General features: G+C 48.4%; 7 protein-coding genes across 8 annotated transcripts; 3 read left to right on the top strand and 4 right to left on the bottom strand.

Annotated features, from left to right (window-relative positions):
• The first annotated feature begins 15 nt into the window (after nt 1–15).
• E1B28_012350 (uncharacterized protein) lies at nt 16–1910 on the top strand. The gene is made up of 5 exons (XM_043157450.1): nt 16–160; nt 215–273; nt 328–820; nt 871–1283; nt 1339–1910. The coding sequence occupies exons 1-5, from the start codon at nt 125–127 to the stop codon at nt 1832–1834; spliced, it is 1497 nt and encodes a 498-aa protein (XP_043004817.1). The 5' UTR covers nt 16–124; the 3' UTR covers nt 1835–1910.
• Nucleotides 1911–2348: 438 nt separating this feature from the next.
• On the bottom strand, nt 2349–3594 carry E1B28_012349 (uncharacterized protein; the record flags this gene model as incomplete). Its single annotated transcript, XM_043157449.1, has 4 exons — nt 2984–3594; nt 2741–2921; nt 2501–2681; nt 2349–2454 (listed from the first exon to the last, which is right to left on the bottom strand). The coding sequence occupies exons 1-4, from the start codon at nt 3491–3493 to the stop codon at nt 2349–2351; spliced, it is 978 nt and encodes a 325-aa protein (XP_043004816.1). The 5' UTR covers nt 3494–3594.
• A 214-nt stretch (nt 3595–3808) lies between these two features.
• Nucleotides 3809–4303, bottom strand: E1B28_012348 (uncharacterized protein; the record flags this gene model as incomplete). Its single annotated transcript, XM_043157448.1, has 3 exons — nt 3809–3950; nt 4010–4150; nt 4200–4303. The coding sequence occupies 3 exons, from the start codon at nt 4301–4303 to the stop codon at nt 3809–3811; spliced, it is 387 nt and encodes a 128-aa protein (XP_043004815.1).
• A 259-nt stretch (nt 4304–4562) lies between these two features.
• On the bottom strand, nt 4563–5577 carry RVB1 (RuvB ATP-dependent DNA helicase pontin; the record flags this gene model as incomplete). Its single annotated transcript, XM_043157447.1, has 3 exons — nt 4563–5026; nt 5098–5317; nt 5377–5577. The coding sequence occupies 3 exons, from the start codon at nt 5575–5577 to the stop codon at nt 4563–4565; spliced, it is 885 nt and encodes a 294-aa protein (XP_043004814.1).
• A 38-nt stretch (nt 5578–5615) lies between these two features.
• On the top strand, nt 5616–7354 carry E1B28_012346 (uncharacterized protein). Its single transcript, XM_043157446.1, has 4 exons — nt 5616–5722; nt 5778–5992; nt 6038–6266; nt 6316–7354. Exons 1-4 carry the CDS (start codon nt 5647–5649, stop codon nt 7200–7202), a joined length of 1407 nt encoding a protein of 468 aa, XP_043004813.1. The 5' UTR covers nt 5616–5646; the 3' UTR covers nt 7203–7354.
• A 63-nt stretch (nt 7355–7417) lies between these two features.
• Nucleotides 7418–12371, top strand: E1B28_012345 (uncharacterized protein). Of its 2 annotated transcripts, XM_043157444.1 has the most exons (11): nt 7418–8055; nt 8142–8788; nt 8844–8941; nt 8995–9051; nt 9119–9206; nt 9265–9306; nt 9360–9399; nt 9461–9517; nt 9571–10564; nt 10624–11425; nt 11485–12371. In XM_043157444.1, exons 1-11 carry the CDS (start codon nt 7570–7572, stop codon nt 11942–11944), a joined length of 3771 nt encoding a protein of 1256 aa, XP_043004811.1. In that variant the 5' UTR covers nt 7418–7569; the 3' UTR covers nt 11945–12371. The 2 variants fall into 2 exon arrangements, with proteins under 2 accessions (XP_043004811.1, XP_043004812.1); XM_043157445.1 differs by having other exon boundaries at nt 7418–8788.
• Nucleotides 12372–13492: 1121 nt separating this feature from the next.
• On the bottom strand, nt 13493–15363 carry E1B28_012344 (uncharacterized protein). The gene is made up of 3 exons (XM_043157443.1): nt 14936–15363; nt 14864–14877; nt 13493–14802 (listed from the first exon to the last, which is right to left on the bottom strand). Exons 1-3 carry the CDS (start codon nt 15189–15191, stop codon nt 13957–13959), a joined length of 1116 nt encoding a protein of 371 aa, XP_043004810.1. The 5' UTR covers nt 15192–15363; the 3' UTR covers nt 13493–13956.
• Nucleotides 15364–15836: the final 473 nt, after the last annotated feature.

Raw genomic sequence — 15836 nt, 5'->3', positions numbered from 1 at the left:
GAGGTTTGCCGGGCCGGCCATCGTACCTCCATCAGCGGGAGAAGAAAGGTGTTAAGTAGAAGGTTCTTGAACACAGCGCAAGCTGTTTATACACTCCTTTCTTGCCACCACTTTCAAACTTGCAATGCCCCTCAACTATTCCAAGTGGGATCAACTTGAGGTATTCTCCAGCTAATTACTTTCTACGAAATAAGTCACCTGAGCCTCGTTCTAGCTTTCGGATGACTCTGACATTGAAGGTCACCCTAATGTCGATAAACGATCTCTGATTCGGTTAGTCTTCTTGGAATTCCTCGTTCTTTGACATTTATATTCCTCCCACTTTAGTTGGAAACAACGCGATATTCACGAAAAACGAGAATCTCGGAAACACAAGATTGCCAACCTTCAGGCACAAATCGATTGCAACAACGTTCTACTTCCTCGAATCCGAGAAATATATGAGAACATCAGTTCTCCATCTTCCTCTACTCCAACAACTACCTACTTCAACTCCCTTGTCGAGCAGTTAGAAAAGAACCCATCAAAAGACTGCCCGCCTGGAAACGATCCATCCAAGCCGGAACACACATATGATGGCATGATTCTGAACTTGCTTCAGCAAGTCAGCACCAAGGCCAAACAGGAAGTTCAGGACGGCTCAGTCCTCGAGAGCGAAAAGCAGGAGAAATTGGCGAAAGCGCTTGTAGCAGGCATGAAATTCCACTGTGAAGAGTTGAAGAAGACAATCGATCGAGATGCTGCGGAATTAGATTCGGAGTCGAAGGAGCAAAAGAAACATATCACAAGTGAAGATTTACACGATGGATTCAGCAACAAGGTACTGTCTCACCAAAAAGACAATGGGAAGATGCTGAAGATCGTTTTTAGTATGTCCCACCGAAGCCCGCCCCTCCCCCAGTCCCAGGCTCAATCGACAAAAAGACGACGACGACGACGACAGTGACGGACATAGAAACTTTGAATGCGGAACCAGGCGATACTCCAGCTATTCCTTCCACTTCTGGTGCCTCCGCGGATGATGACGATTTGCTCCCTCAACTCACTCCCACTTTACAAGCCTTTTCCAAGCTCCCACTGTGGGATTATCAAGCATCATTCAAATTCATCCAGGAACACCGTGATGTAGTTGTCCCTGGTGCTTCTGACGCGCTCCTGGTAGCCGCATTCGATGCTCAAAGCAACGGCCATGCGCGTTACGCGAAACTCTGTGTGCATCAGAGTCTTCTTCTGCAATACTGCGATAAACTGGGGTCTGACGGCGTTGGGATTTTCTTCAAAAAGTAGGTCATAAATGATGCTGTGTTTGATCTTTGTCGATTGATGAGGTCTTTGTAGGATGGTATCTGGCGATAAACGAGCAGAGAAGGTGTTTGTCGATGATGTCAATAACACCTACCTTCACCTTGTCGACCGAGTTAAAAAGTCAAAAGAAGAAATCGCGAAAGGCAAGGAACAGATTCAACTTGTGCCTGAGTCTAAAGGCCAGGAGATTTCTTTCAATGTACCTTCTGGCCCTCCGCCACCGGAGATTGTTCTCGAAGGCCCCGGAACTGAGGATTTAGATATCGAGGAAGTACGGAAAGCTCTTCAATTACGATGGGATGTTTTCTCGCAGTTCCCGGAGGATGTGCAGGTGGCTCTCAAGGAAAATTCGTTGGAGAAGCTCAACCTGTGCTTGGCTGACATGGAAATCGCGGATGCCGAAAGGGTTGTGCAGGAGCTAGACCTGACTGGTATCTTGAGCTTTGCTTCCGGAGGCATACGTGATGCAACCGGTGAGAATGAACAGGAAGGTCAAGTGGAATCGGGAGAACCACAAGCGGCGGATTGATAGTCACATCTTAATGGGCTCGTATGTATGTTGTCATGGCTGAATCAAAATCTTATTTGTACATGAGTTGAACTGCTTTCATACCAATACTGAATCAAATGAATTTCGACTCACTACACCACCAAAACCGGCCCATGTCGTACAGATATGTGCTTTATATATATCCCATAAACTCAATATATCGTGAACATATGTTGACCATGCCGTAATAATGCCGTAACACAGTCCAGCAAAGGAAATTCTGGCGTCCCTTGTTCCTCCCATGATGGAAATGGGTCCAAATGGCATATTTTACCTACCAAAGGTCAATGTATGCAGGAGTAGGGCAGGAGGACCACTGGAAACATTTGTGCTGAGTATTTATGGCATTGTCATGTGACTCTACATATCGTGAACATATGTGGAGATAGATGGTGATTATATAAAGTAGCAGATATGTCAGCTATCTGTTCAACAATTGGCGGTGTAAGCGATGGATACTTCCGACAGTGAACACAAAGTCAACTCAAGTAGTTTAGCTCAACCAAACAGTCCAGTTATTTCGTTGTCCACCAATCACATCAGCTACCTGCCTTGCAACTATTCGATCCGCCTGTTCACTAGGGTGAAGTTCATCGAACCTATTATCGTTGTTGGAGAGATACCACTGGATTGGGATTCACTTACCACAGATAGCTGTCTCTTTCTGGACCAGGTGGCACGACCGTACATACTGGGTTATTTGGGTTATTGACTTCGAACACACACGCATTCACTGCACCAGTGACATTGAATGGTGCCGTCCCGTTAAGATAGAGTGATGGGCGATCAATCATATCTTGGAATAGACTATGGGAGTCAAGAATGGCTGAGGGAATGGGAATGTTTGTCAGGGGTTGCTTGCCATCTTAGAGGGCGGGAACTGACCGACGTGTGCACCTTTAAGTTTTGGTACCAATGCGTTCAGTAATAGTTTCGTAAGAGCGTTCCCGGAAAGTACAAGTTCTTCCATGAAAATGCTCCATTCTGTCGTGTTTCTTTGAGCAAACCAGAACCGATCCGGGTAAGCATTCGGGGAATACATCGGCACATGCTGAAGGGGTATCATCTGGAGGCAGTGAGAAATTTAGGATCGAAAATAGGGTATCGAATAGATTATCACCGCCTGACATTCTGAAATATGAAGTTTCGGGCACCACTTTCGTAAAGCACTCTGACCCAATTGACCATACAATTTGCAACGTCGACGATAGAGGCCTTAGGCTGCCCAGTAATGAGCGAGTTGGCACCAACATCGTTTGTACCGATCCATAAAGTATATATTGTTTCCTGCGGGTCCAACTTCAACGTCCCGTTGTTCTTTTCAGCAAAGTACAGTGGAAGCTGGCTTTCAAAGACGGAGGGAAATGGTCTGAAAGTGATGTTGTTCGAACACGTCGCGCCTGATCTCGCGAATGGGAAGAGTGAGACGTGGGCGTATCCTGCAGCATACATGGGCCATGCTACCCCTCCATCACCAACTGAGACGACGTCAGTGTAGCTGTCGCCGAATGTAACCAAATTTTTGATCTGTCCTGGCTTGACGCCTGCGCTAGTCACTGGTCGGAGAGCAGAAAGGAGGGCGACAAGGGAGAGAAGAGAATGCATCATGGTTGCAGCTGCAGCTCCAAATCCATGCATCCCAGTCGACTTTATAAACCTTTCAGATGTTGTTTCTAGAAACCCAAAACGGACCCATGATCACCAGAAAATCGTTGATTGTACTTTTTTTGGCAAAGCCTGACCTCGACCTATTCTGTGTTCATGCCCGAAAAACATCCGAAACTCACACTCAAAGGAGTGCGGATATCGGTGGGAATTGGATGACTGTCGGATGTGGAGCTCAGAGGATCGGACACAAGGTGAACTTGGACTACGTTAACATCTCTCTTAGTATGAACAGTAAATTACCAAAGGACGACACACTGATATATAGCGCAAGGTTAATTCCTGAATCTATGGATTTCCAATCAAACCTGCGGATGTTTTCGCATCTAAAAAGAGTTCGTTCATCTCGCCGATATCTTCTTCGGTGACTTCAGATCGTCCAGCGATTGTGGCAAGTATTGAGGCAGGTGTCAATAGCTGAAGAGCGTATCTATATATGTACTTGTTAGGAGACGTTAATGGTAGCATATGACACGAGGGAACACGTACCTCAGTGAGCTCCTCTCTCCTTCTGCGGCAAGGCGATCCAACACCCCGTCGCTTAACCTGAGCCCTTCGACATTTGCACGAAGCTGTACAACACGAGCGACTTGGTCTCGAGTGTAGTTTTCCGTTTTGACGATCATGCACCTAGTCAACATATAAGACTGGAGATATTACGAGAGCTGAAGACAAGCACCTGTCCAAAAGATCGACCGGTACACCGTGGGGTGAGATAATGTCGGCCGTCCCTCTCACGATCGCGTTGCCTCGGTTGGTGGCGAGAATCACTGTTGGTGCCATAGGTGACTCCAAGAGCGAGTTTAGATAAGTAAAGCACTCTATGTCGAGCATGTGAACCTTACAAGGAGGAATGAACATGATTGCAAGAAGCAAGATCGCTCCTGTTTCAGGCGTCGACGCACCTCATCAATGAATACAACTCCAGGGACAACTTCTGCAACCCCCTGGTCGACATAGCCTTTCACGACTTTATTGACTTCCTTTCTCAGTTTTTCCGTCACTTCCGTACGGCCGCTTTTAACAAGGCTGCCCATGACGCTCATGATGTCCTGGCCACCTTGAGGGCGGGCGTTGGCTGCATCCAGATCGCCCAGAGTAACATCTTGCACGAGCTCTTTCCGCTTGTATACTTCACCCTTAGGGAGGGGAACATACGTTTCAGACTCAAGATCGTACGAAGACGCGTATGCGTCAGATCGTCCAACACGCTACAATGCACATATGTTAGAGAGGCCGTGGAGTGAGGGCTAGGTCTACATGCCTTCACTGCGCCTGAATTTTTTTCGATGTAAATCACATCTCCGACGACAATCTTCTCTTTCATCATCGCCTCATATATAGTGGGGTCCATGCTAAGTTGTTTCGTGCCCTTGACAGTTTTCAGTCCAATGACAACGCGCGAGATGGTTTTGCCATAACCGCTAAGTGGATTTTCAGACTCGGTGGGAGTCATTTCGGTCACTTCTCCTTCGAACACTTCTTTGGTTTCTTTTATCCGAAGACCTGTAATTGATGTAGTCCCCATCAACTAATTATCGGTTTAAGGACAAGACAACCCAATGCAAGACACGCACCTATAGCTCTCCGAAAAACCTCTGCTAATACCTCTGTCTTCTTTACTTCCGTACTGTAGACTTCCGATCCAACCATGGGGCAGAACGGCACCTTTGAGCCGAGTTCATGTGAAACAGCGAGTGCCAACGCAGTTTTTCCTGTTCCTGGAGCACCCACCAGAAGGAGTGCACGTCCAGAGAATTTTCGTGACTTGACAAGTTCTACGATTACACCACATGCCTATTTCAAACAAAAGACCTGAGGCCCATATTATGAACCAGATTGTATGTGGTGGATACCTCACGAGCGTTATTTTGACCGATAAAACCTGCACTGTCGGCTGCAGCGCGACCTTCGGCGTTTAGTCCTAGACCCTTGATGTGCGAATGAGGGGCAATACGTGAGGAGCGACTTGCTGAGGATGTTGAAGGTGGTGGCAGAGCATTGTGGGCCACAGGACCCGACGATGAGGACGAGGACGCCGTTGCGTTGCCTTGCATGATTGAAGAACGCGTCGAAGGTAATTATGTGTGAGAAAATTTCCTCCTCTATCCTGTCCACATATTGTTATGCTTTCCTCTACACCTTCCTGTCGCATTCTGACTGTGGCCACAACGTTAGAACGAGCCATCAGCCTCGTTGAACGTCGGTTTCGCAACTCTACTTTCAATGACGCTCTGGAGCGCCTGACGATTCACAGAAATTCAGGCATTGTCGCCAACAGTTCCACCTATCGATTCTTCGGGAACGCGAACCGGGTCGACAGATAATGGAAGCGAGAAGTCCATAACTTGGACAATATCGAATAGATATTACTCTGCCGATATACATTTTCTCGCACGAACTATAAAGGGACTGTCGCCATATCATCTACAAGAGGTTCCAGCGCTGATATTTACTTGGAACAAGGGAAATGTAAGCTCACTCACTAATGATAGAAGTTATCTAACTGGCTTATAGGCGTATAAACATCACATTTTGCGCCTTGCTCAGGACCTTAAAGGCCTTGAACCTGAAGTCACTCTAGCGGTCAGGCTTCCGCCTTCTGGCTCCAATGATCAGACCAAGGCAGAAGATGAAGACGATGACGAAAGGACAGAAGATGTGGCAGACATGGACGAGTTTCTTTCCGAACATGGATTTGAATTCATTGACGTCAATACTAACGTTGAAAAAACCAACGATTCTGGTGAGGGTGTTTAGGCTCATTAACTCATCGAGCTTACTCGGATTCATAGGAATACCGTCCCTACCTCGAGTCATCGATGCGTTAAGCACTATCATGTGGCCGTCTATGCAAACATCACCGAGATCGAACAGTCGGTCTATAGCCGACTCTCGTCCCGCTGCCCTCCTCGATTGGGCTCAATCTTCAGGCGATGACTTCGATCTTTCTTTAGATTCCGATCTCTTGGTCACTCGAGGTAATAGCGACAACACACTGGCAGCCGTTCGGCAACAGAAGGACCTTGATGTGCTCACTCGCTGGCTGGAAGAGGGAGACGATTCTAGGGATGACCCGTGGAAGCTTGCAAACCAAATTGTCGATTCCCCCGCAGTGGACAACGACGAAGTCGCAGATCATGTCGACGCGCCCACACCAAAGCCCGCTTTTGATCGCTTCGATGACGATTTCACGGTTTTTGTCTCGTCACCCGCTGCCGGGAACACTTCGGATGGTCACGTTTCCCCAGATGCCTCGGGTGATTTTGTCGATCTCGAGAATCTTACTCCATCGTATTCTGGTGTCATGTACCATTCCTTGGGCAGCCAACCCGACGTGGGTGACCTGGACGACATGGCCCGTAGGCAGGATTCCTCGGACAATGACTTTGACGGGCTTCCGAGCGAAGAGGAGGTACGAAAAAGTGCGGAGCAGATATTCGGCACATCTTTTGTGGGCCCGCCATCCCCACAATCGCCAGCCAATACAGGTGCTCATGAGCCCGTTGGAGACGACTATGAAATGACACCATTCGATCTTTCACGTATGTTCAGCGCTTTACAGGACATGAAAAATGAGATTGCAGGAATAGACGATGAGGAAGAGAGAAGAAGGGCAGCTGCTCGTGTTGCGTTGGGATTAGTATATGGATTGGAGGCACAAAAGGACGGTGTTTGCTGACTCCGCCAGATACTACTTACTATTAGGAATTGCACGTAGCAACGGGATCCCTCGTGATGGGTATTCAATTACATACGCCGTACCTGATCCAAGCTGAGTTGTGCAGTTGTCAGTGTTTTGTGGGGCAGAACTCAATGGGAATTATGTACTGAAGAAGGAAGCGGAGTGATGTGATGTGATGGAATTACCCAAAACAACTCTGAGAAAAAGATGATACCAAACTTGACTTTGCGAGAGGTCCATGTGTGGCAACCATTTGCCGATATGATGGTCATGTCAAATTTATTCTACTTACCACCGTACCACCACCAGCACACATCTATGGCCATGACAATATCCTGACCAGCTAACGATCCCAGCCAAAGCCATGTCCATCGATGCCTCGCCTGGTATTGACCCCAGAAATCGGCCTCCAACGCGCCCTCCTCTCATCAGGTCTCGATCCGACACTAATCCTCCGTTGACATATCCTTCGCCTCCACAACGCCTTCAGAAAGATGCAACCCCCAGTCTTTCCACTTTCATTGATCATCATTCAAGCAAACCTGATGTGAACGGCCAAGGCACTTCGGTCGTTTATCCGAATCGACCCCCTCGAAATCCTGCGCGTGTAGCCCAGGAACGTCTTATTGTTGTCCAGTCACCGACACCTATTCTATCAGCCAAGAAGTCAACAGTGAAGAGCTACAGACCTCGAACGGCGACGGGTACAAGGGAAGAAGTGACTCCCTGGGAGCTCCATCCGCCTCCAGATTCATATGGCAGAGACTCGTCGAAATCTAAGGTAGTCGGGGTTACTGGAGATATTGTTGTTGAGCAGACTTCTAAACGCGCAGTACGGTCGTCTAGCTCCGTATGTTTTCTCTTGACCTCTATAGTCACCCCGCTTACTTTTCTCAACACCGTATTCTTCCCACTTACTTCCTTCGATGTTCTTAGGCACGTCCAGGTACCTCATTCGGGAATAGTACAGGAATCAACTTTCCAGACATATCTATACTTCGTCGAAAATCTACTGGCAGTAAGCTCCAGAAGAATAGACCCCCAAGTGGCCATGCCTCACCCCATACCCTGCGTCCATTACCTACTATTGCTGGCAATCCTCCACTGCGACAACAACCAAGCCAGATCATACGGTCTCCAAAATCCCCTCATGCGACTCCCCGGGCAACCCAGAAAGCCCCAGAACGAGCCGTCCTCTCCGAACCAGAATCCTTCTTCGAACGTCAAATTATCCCAGAAGGCCCCTCTCTATCGCATTCCTCTTCCTCGGCCACAACCTCCAGCGATTTCGGTCCACGTAAATCCACGTCGATATCTTCCTCCGAGATCCATAAAACTAATCTCAAATTCTCAACTGCGGATCGAACAATTCTGGAAGAATTAAAGAGGAACATCCAAGCTAGAGCTGCCCAGTTTGTTACCAAGGGTGGTGGACCTGCAAGTCACAATGTGACTGAGCTTGGCGTTGCATCGACGTTCAGCATGGGAAGGGTAGGGGGTATCGGAAGTGCCAGAAAGCATCACCCGTATCGAAAGGAAGAAGCGCCGTATCCACGAAGCTATGAACGGGAAGTCCTGGACTTGTGCGTTTTGCTCAATTGTCGAATGAACGTCGCAATGCTAATTACGACTCTGTAGGGACGTCTGGGAAAACCTATTCTGTAAACAAATATGTGGTAGCTTAACCTGGCATGAATTCGAGCAACCTCCCACCAAGGTTCTGGATATTGGTTGTGGTACTTCATTCGTCAGCGTTATGGCAGTGGCAGTTGCTCAGTCCTCAATCTAGGTACTGGCAGCTGGATATTGGATTGCGCAATAGTTTGGAGGCATTGTCACTTTGTTGGTACGTTCTTATTCGATGATTATCGGATTACGACTCTGATAACTTGGCTCTGTTATACTTCCTTAAGGGCTTGACATTGTCCCATTGCACCCTGATCTCAAACAGGTCGGGTCCAATGATTTGGCTCAGAGAATCACATGGATCCAGGATAATTTGTGGGTCATTCTGCTGCTATACCTATTCATACGTCGCCTCACTGACCTTACATTCCAGTCTAGACGGCTTACCGTTCCCTAATGAAGAGTTTGATTTTGTGTCAGTTTTGGTTTCTCTTTTGACGTTTCTGAGTTGGCTGAAATCTCACATAGGCATATTAAACGCATAGCGCGAGGAGTTCCCGAGGATAAGGTTCGTCAAAAAAGACTTTGTCAAATCGACCCTACCTTATTTGGCGCAACGCATCCCCAAGTGGGACTTTCTTTTTGAGGAGATCACACGCGTCATGAAACCTAGCGGTGCTTTCGAGGTTCAGAAAAAAAAGACTACTTGCGATCCTTTACTGATATCTTATTACTTTAGATGATTGAAGAAGACCTCTTTTTCCCGGGATATCGAGATAACAGCAATGATGAAGACGAAGACGGAGCCAATAACTCATGGTCACAAGATTCACGGCGGCCCATATTGCGGAGAGCTTCAATTGGGACCAATCGCGGTTCATTTCCAAGTGCTATCCAACGGTCCAGCGGTTTAATGGCGCCCTCCGGTTCTGATATCAGCGACATTGATTATGACCTCGATTCGGAGTCGGCGTTCACAAGTTCCGCTGGATCAGGTTCGCTCCATAGGTTATCGAATGAACTCAGTACGCCTTCATTAAAGTCGGCTATCAGTCCTGTCGTGGGCTCAACTATCGGCACCCTCGCTTCGCCCCAGACTAAAGCCATGACACCGATCACCTCTTTGGGGAGAGAAGTGGGGGCGATCGTGGAAGACGAAGAAGGAGAGCTCCGCGCTGGCAGTGGCATGGGCACGCCACCGGAGGACATACAACGACATGACCGGTTTGGGACAAATTCGACTGTTAGGCCGGACACTGTCACAGTTTGTTCCCCGAAGGGAAACCCAAATCTAAATGGGCAGTCTATGTCTGTTCAAAGCGGTGAATCCAGTCTCAACAATGGGTCAGGTCCCCCGAATTCAACCAACAACCAATCGTCTGTTGCTCCTTTCCTCCTCCGAAGCTCTCTATCATCGTCAAATTCCCGTGCCTCCCTCGACTCCCAACCACATTTTCCCCTGCTGCAACACAGGGTGGCGGCTTCCATTCCCCACCATCGCTCCGCCATCTTCAGTAATGTCAACCCCAATGAACAGCTCTCCCAACAGGTTAGCGAAGGGACGACGATCGCACCAATCTCTCCTTTTGTTCTTCGACAACTTCCCAAACCTCCGGTAAACCCCCGTGATCATTCGTTACTCGAAATGATCTACAATGAGATGCATTCCTCCAGGTTCATCAATTTATCACCACTATCCATTCTTCCTAATACGCTTGGTCTATATTTCAAAGGTCAGTGAGTTGATCTATGTGAACCGCTTATTGATCTCATCCTATCTTTCGCCGACTAGATGTTCGCACGCACCCGCCTCTTCAGTTCAAGTTTCCCCCAAGAGCGGTACCTCTGGGCTCAGGTTTACGAACAGCTGATCAGGCCCATGACTCGTACCACCCTGAGTACGATGAGAATGAGGGTCGGGATGCCATACCTACACTCCCTATGGTCACTGAACCCCGGGCCAGGAGACACTCCTCAGCTGCTCCAAGCCAAAAACATTTCTTTGTATCAAATCCTCCCAACGGTGGTTTAGACGGAAGGGAAGATGGATGTGACGAGGATAACTTCCTCACCGTGCGAAGTCTGATCAGGGGCACTTCTCCCTATATTTCCTTGGACGACTCGCCGCCAGCAGCCTTTTCCCCATCAGCTCGTGCTTCCTTCCTCAGATCGCCATTGAAGCAAAGAATCGAGTTCCCTTTATCTGACTCTGAAAGAGCTGGTCGGGCGTCACCAGACAGTCTTGAAGCTGTCAATGCCACTCCTTTTTCAGTCGCGGCATCGGTTTCCATGCTGAGAAGTAGGCTGCCTAATAAGAGACTGAATGTCGACCTTCGAAGCTTGAATCTCCATCTTTGTGCACGAGTAGCCGAAGTCCTTGCATGCACAGAGACCATGTGGGAATGGGTCCAGGAGTATCAGGAGAAGATACGAGTAGAAAAGGCCACAAGGACGCAGAGGACTCGATCCAAATCTGTCGACGTTCATCCGCGCTTCATCACGCCAGCACCAGAGACGACAAGTGATCGTCTCATGGCAGCGGTAGGCCGCCTCGCGAGAGAAGAATTTGAAGACTTGTTACTGAGATTTTATTTGTGAGTGTTCCATAACTGTATCATGCCTTCGCTTATTCCTCTGTGTTCTCTTCTGAAAGGGATATGCAGGACCATGTTGGAATTGATCATGCTATCCAAAAGAGATTTGGTTGGAGTACACTCCGGACGTCGCCAACCGCGGAGCGTAAGAGCTTCGATGACGCCTGCAAACGGTATGCGCTTTGGGAGCAGGATCAGCAGGCACGACGTGTTGATCGTCCCCACGCGTCATCTAGGACATGGACGCGACCACTTAGCGCGTCTTACACTTCCAATTTCTCGCCCCTCGACTCTCTTACGTCGCCGCCAGAGGCGGTCTTTCAGCTCGAGCCGGCTACGAGCGAAGGAGGGGCTTCTAATCTGACTCCTCGTCCATCTGCAGATACTTCACGGGGAAGACCGCGTAGAGAGCGGTCATCGTCGTATAGTGCACCCAGATCCCAAACGCCTCACGTATCTTCGGAGCCAAACAGGCTGAGCCGGGCTATGCGAGTGTTCGTCGCATGGAAGTCGGATTGAATACGCTCAGTGTGCCCATCTATTACCAGAAAGGGTAGTCAGTTCTACCTTCCGCCGATGAACGACAACATTCCACCACGTTGGATACCTACCCCTTGATCGACGAATACTCGAAAATGATTTTATGATTTCTTCGTCTTTATTGATAACATCTTCTCCCGTACGATTTCGTTTCCTGTCTGATATTGTTTCGTGTGTTTTCAGTTTGTTGTCCACTGTACATTTCGTAGTTCTATCCTTATTTTCTCATCTATCCCATCATAGATGTGTATCCTTATATTTCTCGACGCTTCATCTTCTTTCAATCCATTCTTGTATGTAATTAATAATGTCATGTTTTTGGTCAATTTCTGGCTGTTGTACGCGTACTGACAGTTTTTCATATTACCTATCTACGTCTGCGGTAGTACTATCCGGTGCTCTGGGGCCTACCTATCGATTTTCAATTGGGGCCTCGGATACCATGTGGTGTTTTCCAGAGAGCGAGCTGCGAGTGTTTTGACTGGTGCCAGGCTTCAAGATGTGGGTTGAATGTTGCCCCCCGCATCAGTATCCCCGCCTCCGAACTACGGTCGAAAAGATTTCGATGAGTGGGATACTGCGATTTGCGATTAATTAGGCAGCTATTTGAGCTAATTTGAGTTTTGGATGGTGATAGCTAACCTGGAACCACCGCATTGGGACTGAGCCCTAATAATTGCAGCTGCGTATACTGTCTTATGCCACTTGGTCTTGGGCGCATTGACATACATCATCGGCCAGGTTGACTGTTATATTAGCTGTACATTGTAGACTGTTCGTTCCTGAGAAGTACTTGAATTATGGGTAAGTGCGGCTATAGTTGACATTTTTATCCATCATCCATGCTGGTGGGTGGATCTTGAGGAATAAGCGAGGGTTACTAGTGATTCCATTTCCATAACACGGATCGGAGGTACCCTGATGTATCATGCATCACCCAGCGTAGATTAGTTAGCCTCGAAAGCAGGACATCGACGACTCATGCTAATATATAAAGCTTGAGCAAGGTCAAGCTTCAAGAATGGTAAAGCATATACCAGTGCAAAATCAATAGAGAAGTTTTAGTTTCGTTCCTTCCGAGGCTAAAAGATGCTTCACAATACACTAACATTGACAGCCATCTTACGGATAGTTCGTCGTCGATGGGTGCCAAGCACCGGGGCCCGTGTGGGGGGGAGGGGGGCGGTGATTCGTGAAGAAATGCTTTAGTTCTTCCCATCCTCGACAGCTCTCGACCTTGTTTAATTCAAGCATCGTTTGACAATCCAATCCAGATACAGCTCAGGCATAAAGCTGTACTTGTGGCGCAGATCATTTCCATTCCCTTCATCCGCCGCACGATACACGATACGCGATAACGCGATAAACATACCATATCAGATGGGCCATGAACGCCGTCAGCATGATTGTTGATCGCTAAAAAGAACGCAAAGATAGCACGCCTAATAATACGGAATATCCGAAAAAATTATAATACGTGGTATGTGATGATGAATGGTTGCATGGACTCCGTCCGACAACTCAAGAAGGGGAAGAGCAAATCATAGCTATCACACGTGATCGCGTTTAACGTGAACTTGTATGGGATGTTCTCAAACGATATGCTTTCGAAAGTGGGCAAAGGCGTGAAATCATTTGAGACCAAAAAAAGTATAAATCGCATAACTAACCTAAAGGCGAGAACAACACAGAAGAACACTAGGCAAGAAAGCACAAAACAGCGTCGAGGGGGGATTGTACGAAGTAGGGGGCGATAAAGCACTATGTTTATCGAACAGGTAACTAAGGATATATGAAGGACAAAAGATAAAAGAGAACAAGTAATACAGTTTAGGGTTGAGGGCGGATGTCTGGCTCTCCCTTTGCATCTTGTAGAAGGCAAAGCATAAAAATGAATAATCATCATACAATGGGTAGCCCAATACAGCATTCCACCTGAAAAAAACAGAAAGAAGGAAAAAGGTTGTTTTTTTTAAATCTAGGACTACACACTATCGTCGCGTGTAATGACCGCCCTGACCGGTCACCGACTGCTGGGGAGGAGGAGGAGGCGACCAATGGCCATGTTGCTGGGCTGCATTGGCTAGACCCGATAACTGACCACCGGGAGGAGCTGGCTGCCCTCCACCATACGAATATCCACCGGACATCATATGTTGTGAGGTGCCATACATGCCACTATCGGTGCCTTGGGAGGGATGATGGGAGTGGGGGGCATGAGGATGAGGGTAGGAGGGCGAGTAGGGAGCTGATGATGAACCTGGGACAGTGTTGTGAGATTGTTGTGGGGATGTGGGTGAACCGAGATTCATCTGAGGCTGAGGAGGGCCTTGAGGATGAGCAGATGTGGGTTGAGAAGATGTAGTAGAACCGGGTGGGATACTGAGCGGAGGAGGGATAGAGGAGTTGGCGGCATGAGGAGAGGTGGGAGGGCCTCGAGAGTTTGGTGGAGTTGCATTGGAGGAAGCACGTCGACGTTTGTCACCAGTTGATGCTCTGCCACCTCGAACAGATTCGTCGTCGTCTTGGCCAGTTTCGTCGTCTTCCTTGACACCGCCACCACCACCCGACTGGCCTATAGAGAGACCGCCAGGAATATTGCTCGATGGCCCTGAACCCGGACCAACATTGGCAGACCGCCCCAGAGGAGTACCTACTGGCATGGTAGAGGGCAGGGTGCCATGGGGTGCGTTGAGACATGCCTGAATAAGGTTCTTGCCTTCAGGCTGGGTGACGAGGGGTTGTAGTTTGGCAGTGGTGAAGGTGTAAACGAGGCCGGTCTCGGAGACGACGAGGAGAAGGACCTGTGTCCCAGTAAGGGTAGAAAGTTCATATGCCTAATAGAGACAAAGGGTCAGTGGTCTGGGGTTACATCGATAAATAGGGAATATAAATTGCCTTTTTCATAATGCCTGTAAACGGAATGTGAGAAGGTGGCCGATAATGCTGCCAGAGAGATGCAAGACATACCAGCTTTCCTTTTTGAGAAAGTTATATGACGTCTGGACTTGTCTTGAATGAACTCGATCTTGATCTTACGCCGACCAGCTTTCTTGTCGGTCTTTGGTTTATCGTCCTCGTCCTCATCGTCACCGGCAGAGTCGACTGCATCGTGATCGTTAATGAACGCGTCGTCACCGACACCTGCGCCGGAATTGAGAATATGATGTTCTTGTTGAGCTGGATTTGCTGCAGACATTTGTTCCATACGCTGGCGTTTTCGCATGGACGGGGAGGTAGGGGAGGAGAGCGACTGCGTATTGGGCAGAAGCAGCGAAGGAGGGAAGCTGGAAGACAACAAAGACGACGAGAGTAGCGGAGGGAACACGGTCTGGAGACTTGTGTGCAAGACGCGCAAAGGGACTTGAAACAGAGAGGGGATAGACCTTGGCCGAAAAGGGAATGGGAGGAGAGCGAAAACGGAAACAACCCTTTTCAACTCTAACCCATATTACCAAGCAAACACGACCAATCAATCCGCCACATCAAGTCACATCTTATCGTCACTTTGCTTCCGCGCACAGCCTCCTGCCGATATGGCAGGTCAGTCACAAGATCATTTAAGCTCCATTAGGAAGCTAGAGCCCCTGTTTCCATGCAGCGTTTCCATCTGACTCCGGTCCACTCCGCCCGTAGACCGGCGACGCCGCTTGGTGGTCCCTGGGACCCGGGCGCGTGCGTGCCAAGTACGTATTGGGATTTCCATATCTGGTATCGCCATGACAAATGACAGTCGTCATCCCCGGTCCCGGCAACGAGGCGCGCAAATTAACGTCAAAACAAGCTTTCGTTTTTTTTCTCTTCATCTTCGACATTCGACGACACGGACATGTCAACTACACACCTTGATAAGTGGCGTCCCGCATAACGT

Source organism: Marasmius oreades, chromosome 8 (assembly GCF_018924745.1).
Source record: "Marasmius oreades isolate 03SP1 chromosome 8, whole genome shotgun sequence".
Taxonomy (NCBI): domain Eukaryota; kingdom Fungi; phylum Basidiomycota; class Agaricomycetes; order Agaricales; family Marasmiaceae; genus Marasmius; species Marasmius oreades.
This window is presented reverse-complemented; position numbering and strand designations above follow the sequence as displayed.